The sequence below is a fragment of the Portunus trituberculatus genome, chromosome 35 (genome assembly GCF_017591435.1).
Source record: "Portunus trituberculatus isolate SZX2019 chromosome 35, ASM1759143v1, whole genome shotgun sequence".
Classification (NCBI taxonomy): domain Eukaryota; kingdom Metazoa; phylum Arthropoda; class Malacostraca; order Decapoda; family Portunidae; genus Portunus; species Portunus trituberculatus.
Genome location: NC_059289.1, coordinates 19,978,344 through 20,003,514, shown reverse-complemented (window position 1 = coordinate 20,003,514; position 25,171 = coordinate 19,978,344). Strand labels below are relative to the sequence as shown.

General features: G+C 43.1%; 1 protein-coding gene across 4 annotated transcripts in view; it reads left to right on the top strand.

Moving 5' to 3' along the window:
* Window positions 1-25,171, top strand: part of LOC123513296 (nuclear hormone receptor HR96-like) — a 35,414-nt gene that overhangs the window by 5,530 nt on the left and 4,713 nt on the right. For 2 of the 4 annotated variants that reach the window (XM_045270377.1, XM_045270378.1), the window contains exons 4-5: window positions 1,997-2,189; window positions 2,334-2,534. In XM_045270377.1, coding sequence (XP_045126312.1) covers window positions 1,997-2,189; window positions 2,334-2,534 — 394 coding nt within the window. The remainder of the gene's footprint in view (window positions 1-1,996; window positions 2,190-2,333; window positions 2,535-25,171) is intronic. The other 2 variants (XM_045270379.1, XM_045270380.1) reach the window with 2 other exon arrangements.

Below are 25,171 nucleotides of genomic sequence, written 5' to 3'. Positions count from 1 at the left end.
TTCAATTACACTATCAGGAACGAAAGGTTTGATGCTTTCCTCCAAATGACCTTACTAGGAAAGAGTATAAGAGGCATTTCTTAAGATTGACATTCCTAGGATTTAGGGGGGACAGGTCCCTTAAACCCTCCAAAATTGACCGTCAATTACACTATCTGAGAACAAGTATGGAAATTGATTCTGATGAGAAGGTGTTGTTGCTATACAGAAATATGAAACTTAAGAAGAATTTCGTCCAGGGGTTTGCATTTAAGAAGGGTCTTAAAAGGGTCACAGAAAGGGTCTCAATTACACATTGAAGAACAAAGTTGCAGTGTGTGGCAAAATTTGACTTTCACCCTGCTTCTAACTAAAACGCGGCTTAAGAAAGATTTTTCCCTGGGGTCCTTACTTAAGAAGGGTTCGCACCCCCTGAACCCTCCTGAATCGGACCTTCAATTACAATTTTGAGAACAAGAATGAAGTGATTTTTGATGTTAGAATGGGCATAGGTAGTCAAAAGTATGAAACTTAAGAATATTTTTTTCCAGGGGTATGTATTTAAGAAGGGTCTAAAAAGGGCCATAGAAAGGGTCTCAATTACACATTGAGGAACAAAGTTGCAATATGTGGCAAAATTTTACTTTAACCTTGCTTGTAAATAAACCATGGCTTAAGAATGATTTTTCCTCGGGTCCTTACTTAAGAAGGGTTGTTTCTGACCAGTTAAGTGTCTAGCAGCCGTGATTATCTATAAACACTGCATTGGGCTGCAAATGTCAATGTTTGCCAATTCCTTGCAACAACTGGAAGAGTATTTTGGTTGATGAAATGAAGAAAACATACGAATAAGAACATTTTAGTTTATTTCTCATTCCTAAATCTATATTGTAACAGTATGAATGGGAGGCAGAACTTTAGCTCAGTTTGTTTAAATTATTTAGTAGTTTTAGAAGACTGCTATAAAAGACTTAGAGGCAGAGAAAATGAACCTGTACACATGGTATATGTAGGATCTAAGCAAAGGTTAGGCCTATTATTTAAAAACTACAAACTCAAACTCGAATACTCGCATTCTAGCTAGACAGCGTTTGGAAAAAAAAATCATAATTATCAGAAATAATATGGACTACACGATGAATATTTGTGAATACTCCAACTCTAGCTCTGCATTTGAAAAAGAGCAGGTTTATATCAAACGATAGGCCTACATGAAAATTACATTGTAATGAATACGCTCACTCAAATTATCTACGGCATTAACAAGAAAAATTCATATAATCAAACAGTACATGATGAATAGTAGTGAATGCTCTCACTCTAGCTCTGCATTTGATAAAAGAACAGTCCATATCAAACAATACATGATAAACATAATTAGTGAATACTCTCAGTCTAGCTAGGCATTCAAAATGCCGCGGCTTGCGGCAAGCCCCTCCGTGGTATAAACAGTGTTGGTGGTGGTGGAGCGGCTCGCCGTAAGCCGCGGCGAGTAACATGTGGCTACAAATAACAAAGTGTTTTCATTAAGTGGAGGTTTACCTGCATTCTGATAAAACTATCATGTTCATGAGAGTTTTTCCTATATGATGCAATAATATATTTCAGCATTCAATGAACATCCTTTGAAAATAACGAGCAAAACAAAACAGGATATAAACATTTTTATGAAATCGTCGCAGTTCAATTCGTCATAATACCATTATCTTTTTTCTTTTGTTAATTTTCTACAATACATCTTGATTGTACAGTCACTGTTGAGTCTTATGGTGTTAACCAAATCTGGCTATCCCTTATATGAAGTGAGTTATAGCATATAAAATAAAAACATTTCTCACTGGACATACGAGACAGCCTCTCCGTGGGTGCTAGCGAGAGAGGGGTGCAGCCAGTCAGCGCCCAGCTTTTAAACCCACCTCGGCGCCCAGGAATATAGGTTAAGTAAACAAGGAGTAGTGGTATTAAGTACTACTACTACTACTACTTCTACCGTTATTAATATATATGTTATTAACAGTCCCTGTGCTGCCTCTGTCTTGGATGCCTTACTGGACACAACCATCAGGGCTGAATTTACATCGGCATGTTCGCACAACCCCACTCCCTCAGGTCTGCAAGCCTTGAGCGAGACTGAGCTCATCAAACTGGAAGAGCTTGGAGAGGCTAACAAAGGCATACTGGCACCACTCAGCGAGGATTACAATTTTAAGGTTTTGAACTTTTCAATCATTAATAATTCTTTGATTTTCGGCAAGAGAGAGAGAGAGAGAGAGAGAGAGAGAGAGAGAGAGAGAGAGAGAGAGAGAGATTAGACAGTACCATATTGAATGAATTACCTTCTTTAACCCACACAGGATCTCACCAACCCATCTTTGATAAACATAATCAACCTGACTGAGATTGTAATACGACGTCTTATCAAGATGGCGAAAAGAATAAACTCATTCAAGAATCTCTGCCAGGAGGACCAGATTGCACTGCTCAAAGGAGGATGCACAGAGATGATGCTCCTACATTCTGTCTCTGCCTACGATCCAGATAAAGATTCTTGGAAGGTGAGATGAACATGTAATGGAGATCTCAGTTTGCATGGCCTTATCTTTGTTGCTATATTCTCATTTCCATCCTTTTCTAGTATTTTGAAATTAAATCTACTCAAGGGAACTTTGGTGACTGACCGATGTATGTTTAGAAAAATGTGCAGTCGAAAAAGTGCATTACACTTCAGAACGGTGTGCTAAAACGTAAAGAAAATTGATTGATTGACTGATACATTAATCTTTTTTTTTTTTATACCATGTGGACTTTTCACGGGAATTTATGGGCTAAAGGGGATACTTTTTAGGGTACCTCCAATCTTAAAGCCCACCCGCTAGGAAACCGTTGCCCCGAGTGAGGAAGCCCAACCTACACTCAGACCGTGGACAGGATTCGAGCCCGTGCGCTTGGAGACCTCTAGGATCCCAAAGCACGCATGGTTCCAGTGTACCACGGCGGCCCCATGTAATAGGCTGTGCAATATCTATTTATTTATTCATTTATTTCTATTTTATTTATTTATTTATTTATTTTATTTTATTTATATATTTATAAAGGAGGAAGATGGATCTTGCCATCCATCCATATACTTATGGATAGTACAACAAAACGTATAAATATAGAGTATAGAGATAAATAAATGAATAAATATATAAATTAAATGAATAAATAAATAAACAGATAAAATAGAAATAAATAAATAAATAAATAAATATTGCACAGCCTATTATATGAAAATCCTACAACCTGTGAGCAAACTTAGGATATTACTTGAGCCTATCTCCGAGAGTGGGATAGTCAAGAAAATGACCAATGATGGTATGTCATATCTCATAAGAACATAAGAAAGGAGGGAAGGTGCAAGAGGCCGCCAGGCCTATACGAGGTGTGCTTAATCTACCTAATTCCATCTACCTTCCCTATCCATGAATTCATCTAACCTTTTAAAGCTCCCTATTGACTCAGCCCTGACTACATGCCCACTGAGACTGTTCCACTCATCAACCACTCTGTTTGAAAACCAGTTTCTTCCCATCTCTTTCCTAATCCTGAATTTTTCAAGTTTAAACCCATTATTTCTGGTTCTGTCCCGCTACTGATCCTAAGAACTACATTCATGTCCCTTTGTTAAAACCCTTATACCACTTAAATACTTCTATCAAGTCTCCTCTTAATCTGTCTCTCTAAGGAATGCAGATTAAGTTTTTTCAGTCTCTCTTCATAGGGTATATCCTCATTCCCTGTATCCTTTTAGTCATCCTCCTTTGCACTGACTCCAACAGAGCTATGTCCTTCCTGTAATGTGGGGACCAGAATTGTACCGCATAGTCAAGATGTGGCCTGACCAGCGCCAAGTATAATTTTAGTATTACTTGGGACTCCTGCTTTTAACACTTCTAAAATGAAACCTAATACTCTATTCGCCTTATTTCTGGCCTCAATACATTGCTTCCTTGTACCGAGATCAGAGCTAACTATGACTCCTAAATCTTTCTCATACTTGGAACTTCCTAGTGCCACGTTATCTATTGTGTACCTATTGCTTGGATTATCTCTACTACGCTCAGCACCCTGCACTTGTTAATATTGAACTGCATTAGCCATCTATCTGTCCATTCTTTCATCCTATCCAAGTCAGCCTGCAAAGCCTTGGCATCCGAATCGGACCTAATTAATCTACCTATCTTTGTGTCGTCCGCAAATTTACTGATATCACTATTAATTCCACTATCCAAGTCGTTGATATATATTAGAAATAATAATGGCCCTAAAACTGAGCCCTGTGGCACCCCACTAACTACTTCCCCCACTCGGAATTCGAACCATTAATTACTACCCTTTGTCGCCTGTCGTCTAACCACGCTTTAATCCAGCCTAATATTCTACCCTCTATACCGTGTGCTTTAACCTTTTTAAGAGCCTCTGGTGAGGTACCTTGTCAAAGGCTTTACTGAAATCTAAGTATAGAATGTCATAATTATCACCTTTATCTGCCGCCTCATAAACCTTACTATAAAAGCTCAACAAGTTTGTAAGACACGACTTCCCCTTCGTAAATCCATGTTGTGTGTGATTTATCAAGCCGTGTTTGTCTAGGTGTTCCTAATGTTTTCGCTATTATTGATTCCATTAATTTACCCACAACTGAAGTTAAGCTGACAGGCCTGTAATTAGACGTTAGGGTTTTATCTCCTTCTTAAATATGGGAACCACATTAGCTTCTCTCCACATTATCGGTACCTCACCTGACTCCAGTGACATCCTAAAAAGTGCCGCTAAAGGCTCTCTTACGACGTCCTTGCATTCCTTTAGAACCCTTGGATATACTTCATCAGGTCCTGGTGACTTGAATTTCTTTAGTTTATCTATCTCCTGTTTTACCATCGCCTTAGTTATAAGGATATCTGTCAACTTTTCACTATCCTCTGCCCTAAATACCTCATCGCTATCTGGGATTTCCTGTGTGTTCTCCTGGGTGAAGACAGTTAAAAAATACTCGTTCATAATTCTACTAATCTCTTCCGCAGAACTAGCCATTTCACCATTTGTTGTCCTTATGGGACCTATTTCTTCTCTACTTTTCGTCTTATATAACTAAAAAAAATCCTTAGGGTTCGTCTTCGCTTGGCTGGCTATCCTCAACTCATATTCACTTTTAGCTTTCCTCGTTAACCTCTTAACTGTTCTTACTAATTCATAGTATAGTGGCCTTAAAGCTTCATCTCCTGCCTTTAGCCTCTATATATATATTCTCTTTTTGCCCTATGCATCGCTTTAATCTGTCTGTCATCCACTTAGGATCGTTGCTTCGTGATTCTATTGTTTTATATGGAATGTTGGCTATCTGACCGTCACGTATTTTATGTAGGAACTCGGTATAGCTCTCACTAATCCTCAGCTGACCGGGATTCCTCCCAGCTTCCAGCCCCTCCGCCTCACTCTCTCCGCCCCATCCCGACTTCACACCTCCCCACCCTTCTCTGGTCCTCCCTTCCTTCTACCTGACTAGATCTGCCTTGCCCCTGCCAAGCGATTTGTAAATATCTCCTCAATCCATCGAAATTAGCCTTTCTGAAGTCAGGTACTCTTCTTTTTTTTTGCTTCCTAAAAGTTTCATGCCATTTCAATGTATACCTTACTTCTTTGTGATCGCTGTTACCTAGTTGGCCTCCAACCTCGCCCTGTGTAACTGCCTCCTCCCTGTTTGTCAGAATTAAATCTAGAATATTATTTCCCCGTGTGGGTTCTAAAATGACTTGCTTTAAAAAAATTATCCTGTATGACCTTAATGAACTCATCTGCTTCCGTTACCCACCATCAAGCTCCAATCAACATTCCTATAGTTAAAATCCCCTACCACACATACCTTACTGTACCTGGCTGCTCTATTTATTTCCTCCCATAGGGAAGAGTTTATTTGGTCTGAAGCATTTGGTGGCCTGTACACTAAACGCATTACTACTGATTGAGACCCATCCTTTAATATCTACCCATAGAGACTCTGTTTTGCTGTCTGTCTTAATTCTGCTGTTTATGCAACATTGCAGTGTGTCCTTGACGTACAAGGCCACTCCTCCCCCTCTTCTGTTTTCCCTGTCCTTATGAAAAAGTGTATAACCATCAATTTTCACCTCCTGATCAAATACCCTCCCTGACATATCTAACCAGGTTTCTGTTAAAGCAATTATATCAAAATTTTCAACACAAGCTGCACCTCTCAGCAAATCTATCTTATTTAGAATACTCCTACAGTTTGTGTAATACACTTTTAAACTATTCTTTGCATTTACTAAGCTGGTTACTTTTCTAGATTTGACTATTCCTTCCTGCCTATGGGTCACCGATACCCCTTCCCTTTCCTGTCCCCCGAAAAAAGCGCTGGAGTGCATTTAACTCGCCTTCAAGTGTTCCAGCCACAACTCGAATACCTTGCGTGATAAATGCACTCCATCCGTGGCATACAAGGTGTCTTTGCCGTAAAAGAGGTCCCAGTTGTCGATGAACGCCCATCCATTGCTCCTGCAGTGATCTGCAAGTCTGCAATTTAATAGCAATAGCCCTGGACAGCCATTCACTTCCCAGTCCCCTCCTTAGCAACACACCGCATATTTCTAATTTTAGCCAAAGCCTCCTTAAATCTCCTAAACAGCTCCTCACTCCTTACCTTGCAAATGTCATTTCCCCTAGCGCTGAGGAAAACAATGGGTTTGGTCCCATCCGCCAAACACGTGTCCAGCTGAACACTCACCCTCTCAATTCCGGCCCCTGGTAGGCACACTCTCGTCCTCCTCCTCCTGTCCTTATCACAAAACGCTGCGTCCAAATGCCTCACCTGACTGTCACCGATAAGTAGTACCTTACCTGCGGGTAGGGACCCCTCTACCCTCCTCACCTCGTCGCTTCCCGCCTCCTCTTTCTCCTCCTCCACTCCTCCAACACAGCGAAGGAATTTTCCGTTTCCACTCGCTGTGTCGCCCTGAGGACCTTTCTCCTCTTTGCACCTGAGGACACCACTCGCCACTCCTCCTGGTCCTTCGTCTCATTACTTGGTAATGAGACTGCAGGAACCGCCACTTCCTCAGTAGCTGAGTTCACTCGGCAGAACTCGGCCTGCAGGTCAGAGATTCGGCCTCGAAACTCCTCCCGCACCTCCGAGATCCTTCGATGGAACTCAGCCTCCACCTCTGAGACCTTCATAACGAAGGCCTCGAGAATAGGAGAACTAACACAACCAGCCGAAACCGTAGGGAAAACAAGGAAAGCCATCACTACGTATAGAAGCCAGCAGATCACACACCACTAACGGAGACTCGTATTATTATTATTATTATTACAATTATCATTATTAAAATTGATATTGTTGTGGGCTGTTCACTGCGCCATGTTGTGGGCCGTTCACTGCGCCATGTTCTGGGCCATGCAGATGGGATCTCACAGAGCCCTATATAAGAACCAGCGTATGTTAGTGGAGCTGTCAGTATTACAGGGCCTTAAGTAAAGTCCAGGAGACAGTCAACACGTGTATTGTTCTTTAACCGGCTACAGGTGACAAAACAATCCTGGCTAACTCGCATGTGTGTGTCCTCTCCTCGGTCTGGGTGCAAAATCTCTGAGGATTGTGGGTAGGTGTGGCTGCCAGATGTATGAGAGCGTAGAATATGTGTATTAGTATAGTGTTAAGTGTATCCCTACCTTACTATCTAAGTGAATCAAGCACTGGACCCACCTCCCCCACCAAGTTCAAAGCGAAGTCTTGAACTGAGAGTGTAGACTACCATCTTGGACAGTGTGTAGGCGCCTAGAACGTAAGAAGTGGTTCCGGGTCCTGAGTCCCTGTCAAGTTCTAGCGAGGGGTCCCTAGGGACGATGACTGGACGTAAGAAGCGATGGTTCCTACGCAGGACTCGACCACACGGCAGGCGAACGTCGTACTGACGCGGTTCATGATATGCCACCGCTGTGCCAACCTGATCCCAGCGCTTTGTTCTGGGGTTCTGGAAGCGAACCTGCTCATTAACAACAAAGACAGGCAGCGAGCGGGCACGCTGGTTGTAACAGGAAGCAACATCCTGCTCCAGTCCTCCTTATTGGGATACCACTCCATCTTGTAGGCTGCTGGGTGGGCTGGTACACATGTTCGGAAGGGGTGACTGTAGAGCAGTTGTGTAAGAGAATGTCCATTGTCGTTTGGTGTGTTCCTCAGCTCCAGTAGTCCGCGGTTGAAGGCCTCAGAGTCAATGTTGCCTGATTGAGCAGCCTTCATGATGAGGTGCTTCACAACCTTGACAGACACCTCAGCGTGACCGATGGCTTGCGGGTATACTTGAGGTGATTGTATGCGGGACGCCCCAACGCTGCAAGAACTCGGCAAATTCTTGGCTCGTGAACTTGGGTTCTCTCAGTCCTGAGGTGTACGGGAACTCCTGAGCTTGCAAAGAACTTGCTAAACGAAGCAGCAGCGGTTGTGTCCCTGCCGCATGAGAAGAAACTGCCATCCTGAGAACCTGTCTGCTAACTGAAAGTTGTCCCAGCTACAGTGAAAGTCAGCAAATACAGATTTAAAAGGGCGGGTCGGGCGGTCATAGTTGTATTATTCCTCTTGTCGTTGGCTCAGGAGTAGTGTCCAGCAGGCGTCACAGGAAGTCACAACATTCTGGATGTCGGAGTTTATGATGGCCAGGCTTCTGTTTCGGAGCCTGGTGGCTGACTCGAGGCAGATGCCGTGAGGATCGTGTCGCGGAGCGCTGCAGGTACAATAACACGTGGGCCGTAGAGTGCTATATCACCATCACAGTACAGGTCTTCCCGAAGTTTCTAATATGGCAAGAGGGTAGAATGGAGATCATACCTATTGTGTGGGAATCCATGACGCACACAGTCAAGAAGGCGCTGGTACGTGTCATCGGATCGCTCTGTCTGCAACAGTTCCTCCGTTTTCAGGTCTGCCGACGAAGAGTGCTCTTCATGCTCAGTCAGAGTTTGCATGGCCCTGAGTGCGATGGCATGCGTCACAGAGCTGTCAGCGAGTATGTTGTCATCTTCAGTAGGGGAGGCAACAGGATGACGGGATAGTGCGTCAGGTAAGCAGAGGGTCTTGCCTGGCCGCCATCGTGCTGTGAAGACGTAAGGTGACAACTTTTTCTTGAGGCGCTGAAGTCGTGGATTTTCCACAGCGTCAAGAGTATAGTAGTTCAGTATAGGAATCAGTGGACGATGATCAGTGACGTGTTCAAAGTGATGCAGACCCCGCAGGTAAAACTGCATTTCTGCATCGCCCACACCGTTGCCAGCATTTCAAGTTCTCATACCATGTGTGGCGTAAAGGGAACGCGTTTCTGTAGGAAACCGTTCTGAGGAAGCGTGAACCACACTGAATTCGAGACGGAAAGGCCACCGCCATGATCTTTCAAGATTGTGGCATAGCCAAGAAGCGTGAACCATGGAGACGAGAGGCATCTGTCAAGAGAGTGGCGGGTAGATGTGGGTCAAACATCTCCAACTGTGGTGGGCTGGCCAATGCTGCAACGCCATGATCAGTGGTCCACGTAAACGTGCGTCTTGGGCTCAGCAGTGGTCGAAGTGGCTACGCTGATGCAGAGATTTCAGGCGAGAACTCAGCCAGCTGGTTAACAAGGCCCATGAAGGATCGAAGATTAGTAATGTTAGCTCTTGTCGCAAAGTCGGTTATGGCACGAACTTTGTCTGGATCAGCGTTGATACCTTCAGATGATAGCACGAATCCACAAAATTTTACCTTGGGCTCGGCGAGAACGAACTTGTCAGCACTAAGACGTGTAATGCCGTTCTCCCGACACCTGGCAAGAATAGTGTTAACACGATGCTTGGCATCGTGGTGTCTTGCTCCAGTGTCCCTTCTTACCACAGTTGCGACATACAGTGTTAGTGGCGGAGCATTGGTTCTTAGGATGCGGGCGCCTACAGCTGTCACATTTGTCCTTTAGTGGTGCGGGTGACCTTGGTAGGTTGCTCGTTTTCTTTTCCTGCTTGTAGCGTGAAGTGGCGCAGACAGACTTTGAAGGGGAGACTATGGCAGAAGTGGTGCGCCTCGCCGCCTCGAATGCATAGCATTGTTATACGGTTTCATCAAGAGTCTTGGTGGCGATGGTACTGATCAATTCTCGTACGAGGTCTTGATCACATACACCCATCAGCAACACCTGCTTCAGTTGTGTCTCCTCGCATTGTGTGTTAGCGCCCTTGCAGATGTCTACCGCCTCTGCAAGATTTTTCACTCTGACGAAGAAATCGTTAAAGCACTCCCCCACCCGTTGTTTGCAGCTGAACAAGTCTGTGTCGTAGAGCCTCGTTTGTTTGAGCCTTGACGTGTTGTTCAAGCGCGTCTAACACCTGTTCAATCGGCCGCATGTCGTCTGGAGTCACACGTAAGCGGTACTGCAGAATGTGCAGCACCTCAGGTGTCATGCACATGCGTAACTGAATGTGTTGTTTGGGGAGGTCAAGCTTTGCAAGGTCAGTGAAGGTGGCGTAGTCGTTCTTTTGTCTCTTCCACGCCTTGTAGTCTGGGAAGGTAACATCAGACTGAAGCGGGGGTGAGGGATGGATGACTGCCTTTGTATTTGTAGGGTGTAGCATCCCAGCTGGGAGCGGCTGCGGAGATAGAGTGGGCGAGGGGGAGGTGGGTGACGTTGCAGCAAGTTGGGGAGTGAAGCGCGACTGCTGTGCAACAGTTTCCAACAGCTGCTTGAACTCCTCTCTCCGTTGTGATTCTCGCCGCTCATCTTCCTGCCTCCTACGTTCTTCTTTCTCACGTCGGCGTTGTTCTTCCTCCTGACGTCGCTCAGCTGCCTCCTGGCGACGGTTGTCCTCAATGACTTGCAGTTTTAGAAGTACATCAGGGTGAGGAGATTCTGCCATGATTGCCTGTTGCTGAATTTATCGTGGTTTTCGCGCCCTTGGCATGCGTGTTTGCGTCACAGATATTTGGGTACATCAACTCCTCGAACCCTCACTGTTGCAATAGTAGCATAACCAAAGGCACATATACGACCACAGGTGAGGCAGTGTGCCATGGGAAGTGGTAGACGTGCAAAATCTGTGGTGGAATCACGTGGCAATACTGTCTTGAGGTGAAACAGAGGTGGTGCGGAGTGGTCTGACTCTCGTCCGCTGGCCGCGCTCTCCCGACACGTCTCGCAGGCGGGGGCACATTATGACAGTAGCTTCGTTTTCTCCCGGTTGGAAGGGGGACAATGGTATTCCTGATAGCATCAGAAACCCTTCCTGGCACCGGAAAAAAACGCCACCACACTGCACTAGACACTGTAATCACTGCACAGGAAACACAGTAGCACTGCACTATACCACGGGCAGGTAACACACGACAGACGAAGACGAAAAGAGAGGCAAAACACTGAGAAAGCGCTTGATTACACGCCGGCAATTCAGTGCGCCATGTTGTGGGCTGTTCACTGCTCCATGTTGTGGGCCGTTCACTGCGCCATGATCTGGGCCATGCAGATGGGATCTCACAGAGCTATATAAAATCCGCGTATGTTAGTGGAGCTGTCAGTATCACAGGGCTTGAAGTAAAATCCAGGAGTTAGTCAACACGTGTATTGTTCTTTAACCGGCTACAGGTGACAAAACAATCCTGGCTAACTCGGTGTATGTGTGTCTTCTCCTCGGTCTAGGTGCAAAACCCTTTGAGGATTGTGGGTAGGTGTGGCTGCCTGATGTATGAGAGTGTAGAATATGTCTATTAGTATAGTGTTAAACAAGGATTCTATATCTATAAGGATATATGGGTTCAATGAGCAGGCTGGAGGAATTGATTAGGGAGCTTAGCTTCTAACAGATGGCGCACGGGTCACAGGTAGTAAGGGGGTGAAGGATGGGGGGTCCATCAGCGGGAGAAGATGAGCGCCGTTACAAGATTCAAACAGTCAGTCAGTCACGGGAAGGAGCGCAGGGCACATCAGCCATCGCCCACCTCTGCCTGGGCCACACCACGCTCAGTGTTCATTTGCACTGCCTATGTCTATCTCGTGACACCTTCTGCCCTTGGTGTAGGACTTCCCCTGAGGCCATGGAACATTTCCTGCTTCAATGCCAACACTTCCACTCTCAACATATTGCACTACGCTCCCGGCTCTCCGCCCTGGCCATCACAACACTCGACCTGCCCACCCTTCTAGTGGCCTCAGGTGTCCACCCCTCCTGGCAACCTGCTGTCCTTCGCCTTACTTGTACCTTCTTGAGGAAGACCAGCCAGCTACCACACCTGTGATACCTACACTGGACTACCCAGGGCTCATAAAGATCCAAAAGAGGCCACAAAGATCTATGGATCCTTATGAGCCCTAGGGTAATCCTGTGTGGGTATCACAGGTGGACGCCTGAGACTGCCAGGAGGGTGGGTGGGCATGTCCAATGTTATGATGGCCAGGGCAGAGAGCCGTGAGCATATATATATATATATATATATATATATATATATATATATATATATATATATATATATATATATATATATATATATATATATATATATATATATATATATATATATATATATATATATATATATATATATATATATATATATATATATATATATATATATATATATATATATATATATATATATATACATATATATATATATATACATATATATATACATATATATATATATATATATATATATATATATACATATATATATATATACATATATATATATATATATATATATATATATATATATACATATATATACATATATATATATATATATATATATATATATATATATATATATATATATATATATATATATATATATATATATATATATATATATATATATATATATATATATATATATATATATATATATATATATATATATATATATATATATATATATATATATATGCTTTATTTGTCTTATAAGTTCATAACCACGAAAGAATGCAGGGAAAAATAAAAGGTGGGGAGGAAACATGGGAAAAATCTTAAGTTACTCCTAAAAACGTTTTCTATGAAAGTACTCCCTTCTAACAGATGGCAGCATCGTCGCTGTCCTCCAAATTTTAACGCACACCACAACTTCCTCTCTGTATATTCCTTGGTGTTAAGTGTTTCCCTATCTTACTATCTAAGTAATATTCCTACAGATATTATTTCTTTCAGGAGATCATTAAAACCTATGATATTGCATTCTTTAAAAACATATTGTATGTACACAAACTGAGTTTTTCTTAATACATGAATTAGTCTGATCTCAAGTCTTGCTTAACTTCACTAATCTATGAAAAGCGATGGGTTCTCTGCATTTCACTGTGTCCTTGTTTCCCAGTTAACTTCACTTCACTGGCTTATTTCTTTCTTTCGGGTACGGGAAGTTCCTGTAGCCGAGTTCATAGTATCCCTTGATTGATCCCACGAAGCGATCTCAGTCGTGGATGTAGACGCCAGTCAGTACCTCTTCACGGACTGGCCCCGTCCAGTTTACTTGCCTCAACCTCGTGATGGTGGGTGACTCGCGGAGGGCAATTGATGGCTTAGTTGTTCGTCTGTGCTTCGGTACCTTCGGCGGATCGAGTGTTTGTATTGCGGCTTTAGCCCTTGGCAGCCGCTTTTTCTTGGTTACCCAGCCGTCGTCTTCTTCCTCCTTGCCGGACGAAGGCTGGGAGTCGGAGGGTCGATTTGGCTTGATGGGCTGGGGCGAAGGTGCCTCCCCTACACTTCCACTTCCCACGACGTCCACTTCCTCTCTCTCCTCCTCGTCGCCTTCTTCGTCTTCTTCTTCATCTTTTTCTTCGTCTTCATCTTCATCTTCTTCGTCTTCGTCTTCTTCTTCGTCGAGTGAAATTGGAAGGAAGGAAGGAAGGAACTTAGATAGAAAAGGCGGAGGGGGAAATGGGGATAGGAAAAGAATAGGTGGGTGATAAAAAGGGAGCTTTAGTAAGAGAGTAAAGTCACTGGGGCTTGACCCAGGCGCAAGATGATGGTGAGTGTTGCTGAGCTACTGTTCTTCAATGCAGGCGGTGCAGTACTTCAGCAGCTTCATTGGGTTGATGGGCGAGGAGGCAGGGTCTTGTCAAGGAGGGCCGCAGCGTCGATGTTGGTGGCGTCAGGAGTGGAGAAGATGGCTTCGTAGTCAGTCCTCCATGGCGGGCAAGTTGACGGACCGTGTTCTGGTTGTTTGTCAGTTTCTTTTTGTCTGGCTGGTTCTTGTCGTATCCCTTTATGATATTTAAGAAGGTTATCTTGTTGAGTTTTTTTTTTTTCTTTCTTTCTTTTAAGTTGTGCGTCTTCACGTCTGGTGCCCGGGTTCTTCCTTCTCAGCAGGTAGTGGATTGTGTGCAATTCCTCCGCGTCATCCTGGTCAGCTGTTTCATTCTGTGGACTTGGTTGGGGAGTCGGTTCAGCTTCAGCTGCGGGTTTTTTTTGGAGGTAGAGTTCTTCTTTTTCTTGGGTGTTGTCAAGCCTTCTTCATCTGCTGGTGGAGGCTCGACAATCGGAAGTGGCTGGTCTGAATCGCTGTCTTCCACGTCGACGATCTCGTCTTCTTCTGCTTCCTCCTCTTCCTCGACGGTCGCAACCTCTTCCACTGGGTCTTCATGGCAAGGTTGATCGTCTTCTCGACAAAGTGGCTGGTGACTTCTCAGCGATTTTGGTGTGTGGGAGTATGAGGTTCCGAAGACTTATTGTGGGATCCTTATACCGGGTAGACCGTTGTGCTTCAGCAGGAGTGGGATAAGAACTTGCAAGCGACGGACGTTACTGCCAGCAAGGATTTTTGCTGTGCAAATGCAAGCTGATATCTTAACTTCCATATCCCCTGTCCTGAGAGGTGGTTTTGGGCTTGAAGCACATGCTTTGGTGTTGTTGCCGGTCCTCGCAACATCTCGGGCCTTCAGTCCTTTATCTCCCTTGGAGATGGTGAAGTTAACCTTATCACCTTCACGAGGAAGACGTTTTTGTAAAGACCGCTTTAGGCCGGAGAAGTGTACAAAAACATCTGCTTTTGTATTGAAGTCACTGATGAAACCATAACCACGCTTAAAGTTGTACCGTTTGATCTGGCTGTGATGCTGCTGGCTTGCCATCTCCGAGAGAACTCAGTGGAACTTTAGTTTAGTTTAGTTTATTGAGAAAGTATATATGTATATAAAAGAAAGGGGGGATGAAGGTATGCCTTTACATGAGGCATACCAGAAGAAAAAGAAGTTGAAAAAGAGAAAGCCAGGAGGAGAGTGAAAGTTGCCGAGCCTGCTGCTGTGAAGTGATGAGGCTTACAGTACAGTACGTTATGCATTAAGGGCCTTTGTTTTAGGCTGGGTGGAAACCGGAGTCCCCAGGGGAAAACCACCCATACTGTTGTGATGTTAAAGGATGGATACTGGGAACAATATTACTTATAATAGTAATTTACATTAGTGTGGAATGTGTACTTATTCTGAAGACATTCCTCCATATCTCTCTAAAAATAACCTCCTTGTCTTCAGGTTTAAAAATTTTCTGGTTGTTGTTAATTATGTAAGGTGTGGGTGTGGATGGATTGCCTTTTAGTATTTTGATGTCGTGCCAGAATTTTGGGGGGCTGGAATGGAGAGTGTCGAGTGATTTTATTTTGTTTTCCCAGTTAACTTTGTTTTGTGTTTTGCATTCCGCGGTTATGTATTGTCTGATCTTTTTGTAGGCTATATAATATTATGTTGTGTATGTCCATCCTTGTAATAGGCTGTTGTCGAGTAGTCTTTTTGCCCAGAATTGTAGTTCCTTTATCTTGTTATTGTATATTGGTTTTAAAATGGCTTGTGACATGGAATATTTTATTGCGTTGATCCACTGTTGTGTAGAGGAGTCTAGTGTGTTTTGTGTGATGTCAGGTCTTGTGTTTTTAAAGTGGCTACTTCCTGAAATTTTTCCCAGTCTGCTCTATGTATGTTATATGTAGGAGGTGAGTGTATGTGTATAGGTTGTGAGGTGATGGTGATGATGATGGGGAGGTGATCAGAAGGTGTGGTGGGTCCTTGTTGGGTGTGTATGTTGTGGTATGTGTGTCTGTTGGCGAATATAGTGTCTGACTGGTGTGGTGGCTGCGTTGTGTGAGAGGTAGGTGGGGAAGTTGTAGCCTAGGTGTTGTAGCTGGTTGAGTTGTACCATCATCATGAGTGCTTTCCCTACTGTGTTGCTCGGTCTGTTGTCAAGTGTTGGGTGATGAGCATTCAGGTCGCCGATGATATATGTGGGTTGTGATTGTTTGGCAAGGGTGTGGAAATCTGTGAATGGTAGGTAGGGGCGTCTGGGGGGGAGGTACGTGGTGGCTATATTGACTGGTCCCGTGCTTGGTGTCTATTGTAATCTGTAGTATGTCTGTGTCGAAGTTGTCTTTAAGTGTGTGTCTTATGTTGTTCTTGATGAGGATGGCAGATCCATCATGTGGTTCTCCAGATGAGTTGATGGTATATGTGTGATATGTGTGTAGTTTTATGTGTTCGTTTTGTGGCAGGCCGTGACTGTTTAGCAGTAGTACATCAGGATTTATTTTCCTGTAAAGGTTTGAGAGTGTGTTTTTGTTGGTTTTCCAGGTGTGTACGTTGTGTTGTAGTATGGTAATTGTGTGTTTGTTATCCATAGTGTTTTGTTTGTATCTGTTGGTGTTGATTGTGGTGTGGTTAGTGTGACTGAGTTTATTTGTTTGTGGTGCGGGTTACCTTTTTCTGAGTGGTGCTTTCCTGTTCAACACCACAGCGGGTCTTGTTGAAGCTGGCAGTGTCCAAAGTAGTCCACACCCCTGAAAGATTGATTTTGTTGTTAGCAATCAGAGTGAGAATTTCATCGTCAAGTGTATGCTGTTGAAGTGTATGTGAATTTGTAGATTCCTTTTTTGATGCTATTTTTTAGCTCGGTTGGTTCTAGCTCATCTGGCCATCCTGCTGTTCTTTTTGTTATTAGTTTTAGACCAATATTTTTTCCTTGGATTTTTGGTGTGGGTGTAGGTTGTGGTGGTTTAATTTTTTCCCGAGCTTGTGTTGTGGATAATGAGTCTTCATTTTCTTCAATTTCTTCTACTTCTATTTCTTCTTCTAGTTCTTCATCTGGCTCGCTGGCCACCTGATCCTCATTGGTGTTAGTTTTGCACTCTGCCGTGAGGCTTAGGATGTTTTTTGATGGAGGGTTGAGTGGAAGGTTTATTGAAGGTAGATTGTTAAGTTTAAAAACTTTGTTTAATTCATCATTGTATGACCCCGGATTGGCCATATTGTGTATGTGAGAGTGTAAGATGCATGTTAGAATCTTTGTGGCTGTGTCTTTTTCTATATTTATGTTGTGTGTGTTTGTGCTGCTAGAATTGGGGATGTTTTGGGTGACCTGACTGTAGGTTTTGCCGCTGTTTTTGATTTGCTTTCTTTTGTCATCTTTTATTTTCTTCCTCAAGGGGCATTTGTTTGCCAGTGTGCGGTGGGGGCCATGGCAGTTGAGACATTTTTTGGTGTTCGATGAGCATATTTTCCAGGTCTGTTGGTCACTGGCGCATTCTGAGCAGACCGTGTGGGTTTCTGGCATGGTGCATTTGTTGGTGGTGTGCTGCTCCATTGCGTAGCATCGCATGCAGGTGGTGATTGGGATGAACTCTTCCACTTTTACATTATATGGTGGTATGCTCATGTGGAAGGCTAGTAGACCTTTATCCGTTGCCAGCTTAGCAGCATTGGTGCTGTTGAAGCAGATTTTGAGAATTTTTGAGGAGGGAATCTTGAAGATGAAGTCGATCCTCTGCCTTATCTCGTGGATTATTTCTTGTTTTATTTCATCCTCGGAGTGAGAGAGGATGTAGTCATCGGTGTTGCAGATGAGAACTGTTCACTTGGCTCTCATTTCTGGAGGAAGGATGGGTTCGAAGCCCGCCTCTTGCAGTGTTTGGCTACATTCTTTTTCAAAGATGTTGTCTATGTCCCCATCAGATCGGGTGAGGACGATGAAGGAGTCCGCGGTCAGTAATTATGATGCGTGTCGCGTAGATCAGGTGGTCCGAAAGGGCGCGTAGAAGCTGCAGTTTCGACTGGTTGTTGGGGTAAGGGTGTTTGATGCGGACCCTCGCCATTCAAAACATTTTAAACATGTTTTAAATGGCAAGGGTCCGCATCAAACACCCTCACCCCAACAACCAGTTAAACATGTTTTAAATGGCGAGGGTCCGCATCAAACACCCTCACCCCAACAACCAGTCGAAACTGCAGCTTCTACGCGCCCTCTCGGAGCCCCTCGCCATGGCTGCATGGATGTCTTAGTGATGCAGGGTGTAGGTGTGTATGTGTGTGTGAAGCCGTGAGCAGATAGTGGTAGCGGTGCAGGGTGTAGGTGTGTATGTGTGTGTGTGTGAAGCCGTGAGCAGATAGTGGTAGTGATGGGTAAAAAGAAGCTTACATTGGGCCGAAGCCCGACATACGATCCCGACATCTGTGCCCGTGTTTAGGTCCTAGATGAACCCGTACCCGGCTTTCACGTTGAACCATTTGACAAGTCCAGGGTGGTGTGCAGGACTTGCCATGGTTCGCGTCGTCGTGGAGTGGCCGGCGGTGGAACTTGTTGTTGTTGAAGATTCGCCAATCCGAAGGATTGGCATGGGCCTTTACTGCCATGGTGGCGGCCCATAGGTGTTTACTTTCCATAGGTGTTTGCGCTTGTAGTAGGTGTCCATCGTTGAGAGTCTTGTCTGCCTCTGGTGGAACAAAAAAAGTTTCAAAAGTTTTTAAGAAAAAGAGGGGGGAGATACAAAACAAGGGGTGGTACAGTACAAGATACAAAAAATTAGAGATACAGAAAAACAGGAGAAGAGCAAAGTTGTTGTGCGGTCCAGCTTGCTGTTTTTCTCTTATTAGAGTTGTGCATAACATAACAAGGAACACAAAAAAGTAGGTACATATCATTCAGAAACACCCAGCAATATGGTAAAAGAAAGCAATTGATATAATTCTTATGATATGTAATGATAATCATAATAACAATAATAATAATAATAATAATTCGTTATCTTATTTCTTGTTTTCTACTACTACTACTACTACTACTACTACTACTACTACTACTACTACTACTACTACTACTACCCGCCTTACCCTAAGAAGTAGTGGCTACTGACCTCACCGAAGTCGTTATGTTGAAAATCCAAGTGAATTAAATCAGTGACACTAGAGTGCAAATGGAGGATTTATTTTTTCCCCTCTTCACGCCTGCACTTATGGGACCTGTCATATTTAAACTCTAATTTGAGAGGTGCTTTCAGTTGCCATACAATATTTTCCGGTATCGAGAAGGGAAGTAAGTTGATTTGATGAGTTCAGTTTTTTTCCCCGTAATGCCACCATTTCTCAAAAAGCTTAGGTCATCAAACAGGCACACGCACGCACACATGCACACACATACGCACGCGTTCACACACGCACACAAGCACGTACGCACACTAGCACACACACACACACACACACACACACACACACACACACACACACACACCACGGCCCGGTAGCTCAGTGGTTAGAGCGCTGGCTTCACAAGCCAGAAGACCGGGGTTCGATTCCCCGGCCGGGTGGAGATATTTGGGTGTGTCTCCTTTCACGTGTAGCCCCTGTTCACCTAGCAGTGAGTAGGTACGGAATGTAAATCGAGGAGTTGTGACCTTGTTGTCCCGGTGTGTGGTGTGTGCCTGGTCTCAGACCTATCCCAAGATCGGAAATAATGAGCTCTGAGCTCGTTCCGTAGGGTAACGTCTGGCTGTCTCGTCAGAGACTGCAGCAGATCAAACAGTGAATTACACACACACACGACCTGGATTAACCCAACGATTAGTAACTTCTCTACCAGACCGCCTTCAAAGCGTTATTACTCACCAGGGAGGCTGGACTGAATATTGAATATAACATTTTTTTATCAAATAATTTCTTTAATTCATGCCTTTCACTATCATTATTATTATTATTATTATTATTAGTAGTAGTAGTAGTAGTAGTAGTAGTAGTAGTAGTAGTAGTAGTAGTAGTAGTAGTAGTAGTAGTAGTAGTAGTAGCAGTAGTGAAAGTAGCAGTAGTAGTAGCAGTAGCAGCAGCAGCAGCAGTCAGTGGTGGCAGTGGTGGTGGCAGCAGTGTAGCAGTGAGTAGCAGTGGCAGCAGCAGCAGCAGTGGTAGCAGCAGCAGTGGTGGTGGTGGTGGTGGTGGCAGTGGTGGTGGCAGTAGTGGCAGTGGTGGTGGTGCAGTAGTGGGTGGTGGTAGTGGCAGCAGTGGTAGTGTGCAGCAGCAGCAGCAGCAGCAGTGGCAGCAGCAGCAGCAGTGGTGTAGTGCAGCAGCAGCAGCAGCAGCAGCAGCAGTGCAGTAGCAGTGGCAGCAGTAGCAGTAGTGGTGGTAGTGGCAGCAGTGTAGCAGCAGTGGTAGTAGCAGCAGTAGTAGTAGTAGTAGCAGTAGTAGTAGTAGCAGCAGCAGCAGCAGTAGTAGTAGTAGTAGCAGTAGCAGCAGCAGCAGCAGCAGCAGTAGTAGTAGTAGTACAGGAAGTGGTTTCAGTAAACTTATTGTTCTGCCTAATGTAATTTATATAGAAAATAAAAGTTTCAAGAACAAATAAGAAAACAGAAATGCAAATAAGAGAGAGAGAGAGAGAGAGAGAGAGAGAGAGAGAGAGAGAGAGAGAGAGAGAGAGAGAGAGAGAGAGAGAGAGAAATTACCACACTAATTATTGATGAAAAATCTAATAATAAAACAATTGTAATAATCGTAATTATAATAATAATAATAATAATGTCATAAAGCACTAAAATTGTAGTAGTAGTAGTAGTAGTAGTAGTAGTAGTTGTAGTAGCAAAAATAATAACTGAAAATCATATAACAATATTCATAATAACAATGATAATTGTGTGTGTGTGTGTGAGAGAGAGAGAGAGAGAGAGAGAGAGAGAGAGAGAGTGATTTAATCCATTGAGGTGACGACCTGATAAACTTCTTCCTTAGGTCAAGAGGCGGAAGACTCAAAGTCGTAAAAAGTGAAATATTTTGTTAATCCTTCCTGCTTCCATCACTACCACTGCTACCACCACCACCACCACCACCACCTTGAAGTCTTTGACATTTGTAAACTCTGCTATACAATATCAATATATGAATATGATATTGATTTCAATAGTAAAATTTCAATGCTGAAAAGGAAATATTAAATCTCTCTCTCTCTCTCTCTCTCTCTCTCTCTCTCTCTCTCTCTCTCTCTCTAGGATGAGAGTGGAGGAGGAGGAGGAGGAGGGTGGTGGTGGTAGTGGAGTAGGAGGAGGAGGAGGAGGAGGAATACATAGGAATACATAGGAAAGACGAGTGACAGGAGGCCTTGCGACCTATAACGAGGTCACTCGTTTACTAAACTACACGTACAGAAGCTGCATACTTAGTAGGAGGTAAGGATAGAACAGATGAAGCTCCTCCCCACCCACCAATCCCTCCGGCGTCACCCGGCAAGAAATAAGACGAAAAATACACCCCGACTGCTGAGAAGGACAATCGGGGAAATTTATACAGGAAAGATGGGAAAAAAAAGAGAGTACTAATGGAACTACTACTATCGCTAAGAAAAGAGGTATCTAGTGTAACTACTACTATCGCTAAAAAAAAAAAAAAAAATTATCGGAAACCATTTTCTTTATAAAACTTGTCTAATTTACTTTTGAACGTAGCTACCGTGTTAACTTGGACGACGGACGCTGGCAGCTTGTTCCAGTGTTCAACTATTCTTACGTTAAAAAAGTTTCTTCGCAAATCAGTATTAAATCGCTGTCCTTTAAGCTTCAAGCCGTTATTTCTCGTTACTGATTGCGAAAGCTCAAAAAGATTTTCATAATCGATCTTATCTATATTTTAAGTATTTTAAACGTTTGAATGAGGTCACCTCGGATGCGACGATCTCTGAGGAGAACATGTCTAGTCTTTTGAGACGTTCTTCATATGACAGGCCACGTATTCCGGGGATTAGTTTCGTTGCTCGTCTTTGAACGCTCTCTAATTTATTAATGTCTTTTTGATAACATGGAGACCAGAACTGAACCGCGTATTCCAAATGTGGTCTCACTAATGATGTATAGAGACGCGTTATGACTTCAGGTGTTTTATAATCAAAATTACGCGCGATAAATCCTAAAACAGTGTTAGCTTTACGACTAGCGGCCGAACACTGTGCAGCACATTTTAAGTCATTTGTTATGAGTACTCCCAGGTCCTTTTCTTCAGTGACTTTAATTAAGTTACGTCCATGTAATTTGTAATTATTTTTCACATTGTTTAGGCCGATGTGCATTACTTTGCACTTATCTGCATTAAAATTTAATAGCCATTTTTCGCTCCAACTACTAAGGTTGTCTAAATCCCGCTGGATGGCATCACAATCGTCTCTTGTGCGTACTTTGCTACCTAGTTTAGTGTCATCGGCGAATTTTGATATTTTTGATACGATGCCGCAGTCTAAATCATTTATGTATATCAAAAGAGCAATGGACCCAAAACTGAACCCTGGGGAACACCACTCGTAACTTGAAGCCAGTCGGAAGCTTCTCCGTTAATAACAACTCTTTGCTTTCTATTAGTTAGCCAACTATCAATCCATCCACACAACTGCTCTCCCATCCCGTGGGCTTTCAGTTTAATTAAGAGACGTTTGTGTGGGACTGTGTCAAAAGCTTTCCTGAAGTCAAGATAAATTATGTCGGATGGAGCTCTGTCATCATAATTAGAGAATATATCGTTGAAAAATTCTAGGAGATTCGTTAGGCATGATCTGTTGTTCCTGAAACCATGTTGTGAGTCTAATATCAATTTGTGGCTGTCTAGAAAGGAAATCATTTTGTCTCTAATTATTTTTCTAGTATTTTTATAACTACCGAGGTGAGACTGATGGGCCTATAATTACCAGCATCACTTTTGTTGCCCTTCTTGAATATTGGCGTGACATTAGCGCATTTCCAGTGACTTGGTACTTTTCTTTCCTGCAACGATCTATTATAAAGTAATTTAAGAGGTAACACCAGCTGTTCTTGACATTCTCTTAATAGCCTCGTTGATAATCTATCAGCCCCTGTGCTCTTATTGGGGTCAAGGTTGCGCAGGTGTTTGGCTATATCGTCTTCGCTAATTTCGTCTATTATCAGCTTTTCATTTTCAGATCCTCTATACATGTTGATCGCGGTTGGCAAGGTCGAAAAGTCTTCTGTGATAAACACGCTGTGAAAAAGTTATTTAGGATTGTTGCCATGGCTTTACTATCACTCACAAGTGTGTTATTATTATCTTTATCGGCCCAATTTTTCTTTGACAGTCTTTTACTACGAATGTATTGGAAAAACTTTTAGGATTTGTTTTGCTTGCCTTGATATATTTATTTCGAGATTGCGCTTCGACTTCCTTATCTCTCTCGCAACATCTTTTGGTGGTAATATAATTGCTGTAATCGGTATCCGATTTAGTTCGTTTATATTTAGCATATAAGCTCTTTTCCTGGCGATGATGTGTTTTATAGTGTGTGTCATCCATTGGGGATTTTTTGTGCTATTTATTCGTTTTCTAACTTGTGGAATCCACTTACTTTCTGTTTCAAGGAGAATGTTAGTAAAGGCTGAACACATCTGCTCCATGTCTTTGTTTGCGAAGACTGTTTGCCAATTAATTCTTTGTAATTCTAATTTAAGTCTTAGCGTGTTACCTTTTTATAGTTTGGGACTAAAAGTGCGTTTTCTTTTATGTCTACCTCGCAGTTAATATTACATCGTATAATTTTATGATCGCTGTTAGCTAAAACTTCACCCACTTCACAGGTATTTATCAAATCAGCGTCTGAGGCTAATATGATATCTAAGATATTATTGTCTAGTGTGGGTTCTCTTACAAATTGAGAAAGGTATAACTTTCTCACCACGTTGAGTAATCTGGATCCCTCGTTATCGGATGTTAAAATTTTCCAGTTAATGTGTGGTAGGTTAAAATCTCCACATATAATGGACGTTTTGTTTTCAGTATTGTTTCAATTTCGTTATATAATATTTCGTCATTGTCAGGCGTCATTTTAGGAGGGCGGTATATAGTCGCGACTATTATGTGTTTTTTATTTATTTTCAGTTTGACATATACCGATTCGTAGGCTGATCTGTTTTCTTTATTGATTTCAATGGCACTTATGCTATTTCTTATATACATCATTACTCCACCTCCTCTTTTGTTTATTCTACAATTAATAAACATATTGTAGCCAGGAATGTTAGCCTCGGAGATTAAGTGTTTATCACAGGTGTTCAGCCATGTCTCTGTTATACTTATTATATCAGGATTTTCCGACCTTGCATATGCTACGAGTTCATCTCTTTTTTTAATTATACTTCTAGCATTTGTGTAAAATAAGGTTAGGCCTTTCAAGGTTTTCTTATGCTTTTCAGCTGGTCCGTTACGCGATTCGCTTAGTGAAAATCCTCCTCTCGTGTTTCTTGCTCGTTTGTCACTGGCACCGATGACGACTCTCCTGTCTCTTCCTGCCTATCTACGCTAGGTTGTTCCTCTGTTTCGGGAGCTGTTTGGTCGTTGTCAGTTACATTGGCAACTACCTCGTCACTGACTACTCTATCTGTGTCCTCCTCAGCTGTGCTCCCTTGTCCTATCTTTGGGGGGCGAGGTATGTCAGCTAAACATTCACCTAAAACTCTACCTACCCTCGCTTTCCCCACTCAGTTAAGGTGTAAGCCATCACGAGCATACAAAGTTTTGTCCGAACAGAAGTGGTGCCACAAATCAAAGAAATACATTCCTTCCTGCCTAGTGAGCGCCTCTACCTGTCGATTTACAACTGACATCTTTCTAAACATGGCAGGTCCGACATCATATCGGGAATGATGCCACACACTGCTACCTGGAGGGGGAAGAGGAAGATCAGAGAGATTGCTATGCTACATTTGCTACGTGAATTGAGAAAATTAAATAAAAATAAAGATCAGACACACACACACACACACACACACACACACACACACACACACACACACACACACACACACACACACGGGGAGGGACAGGGCATGGACCAGGAGGGGAGGGTCAAGTAGGTGGAGCTTTAAGGCTTAGTTTTTGAGGGAGTTTAACCAATCCAAGGG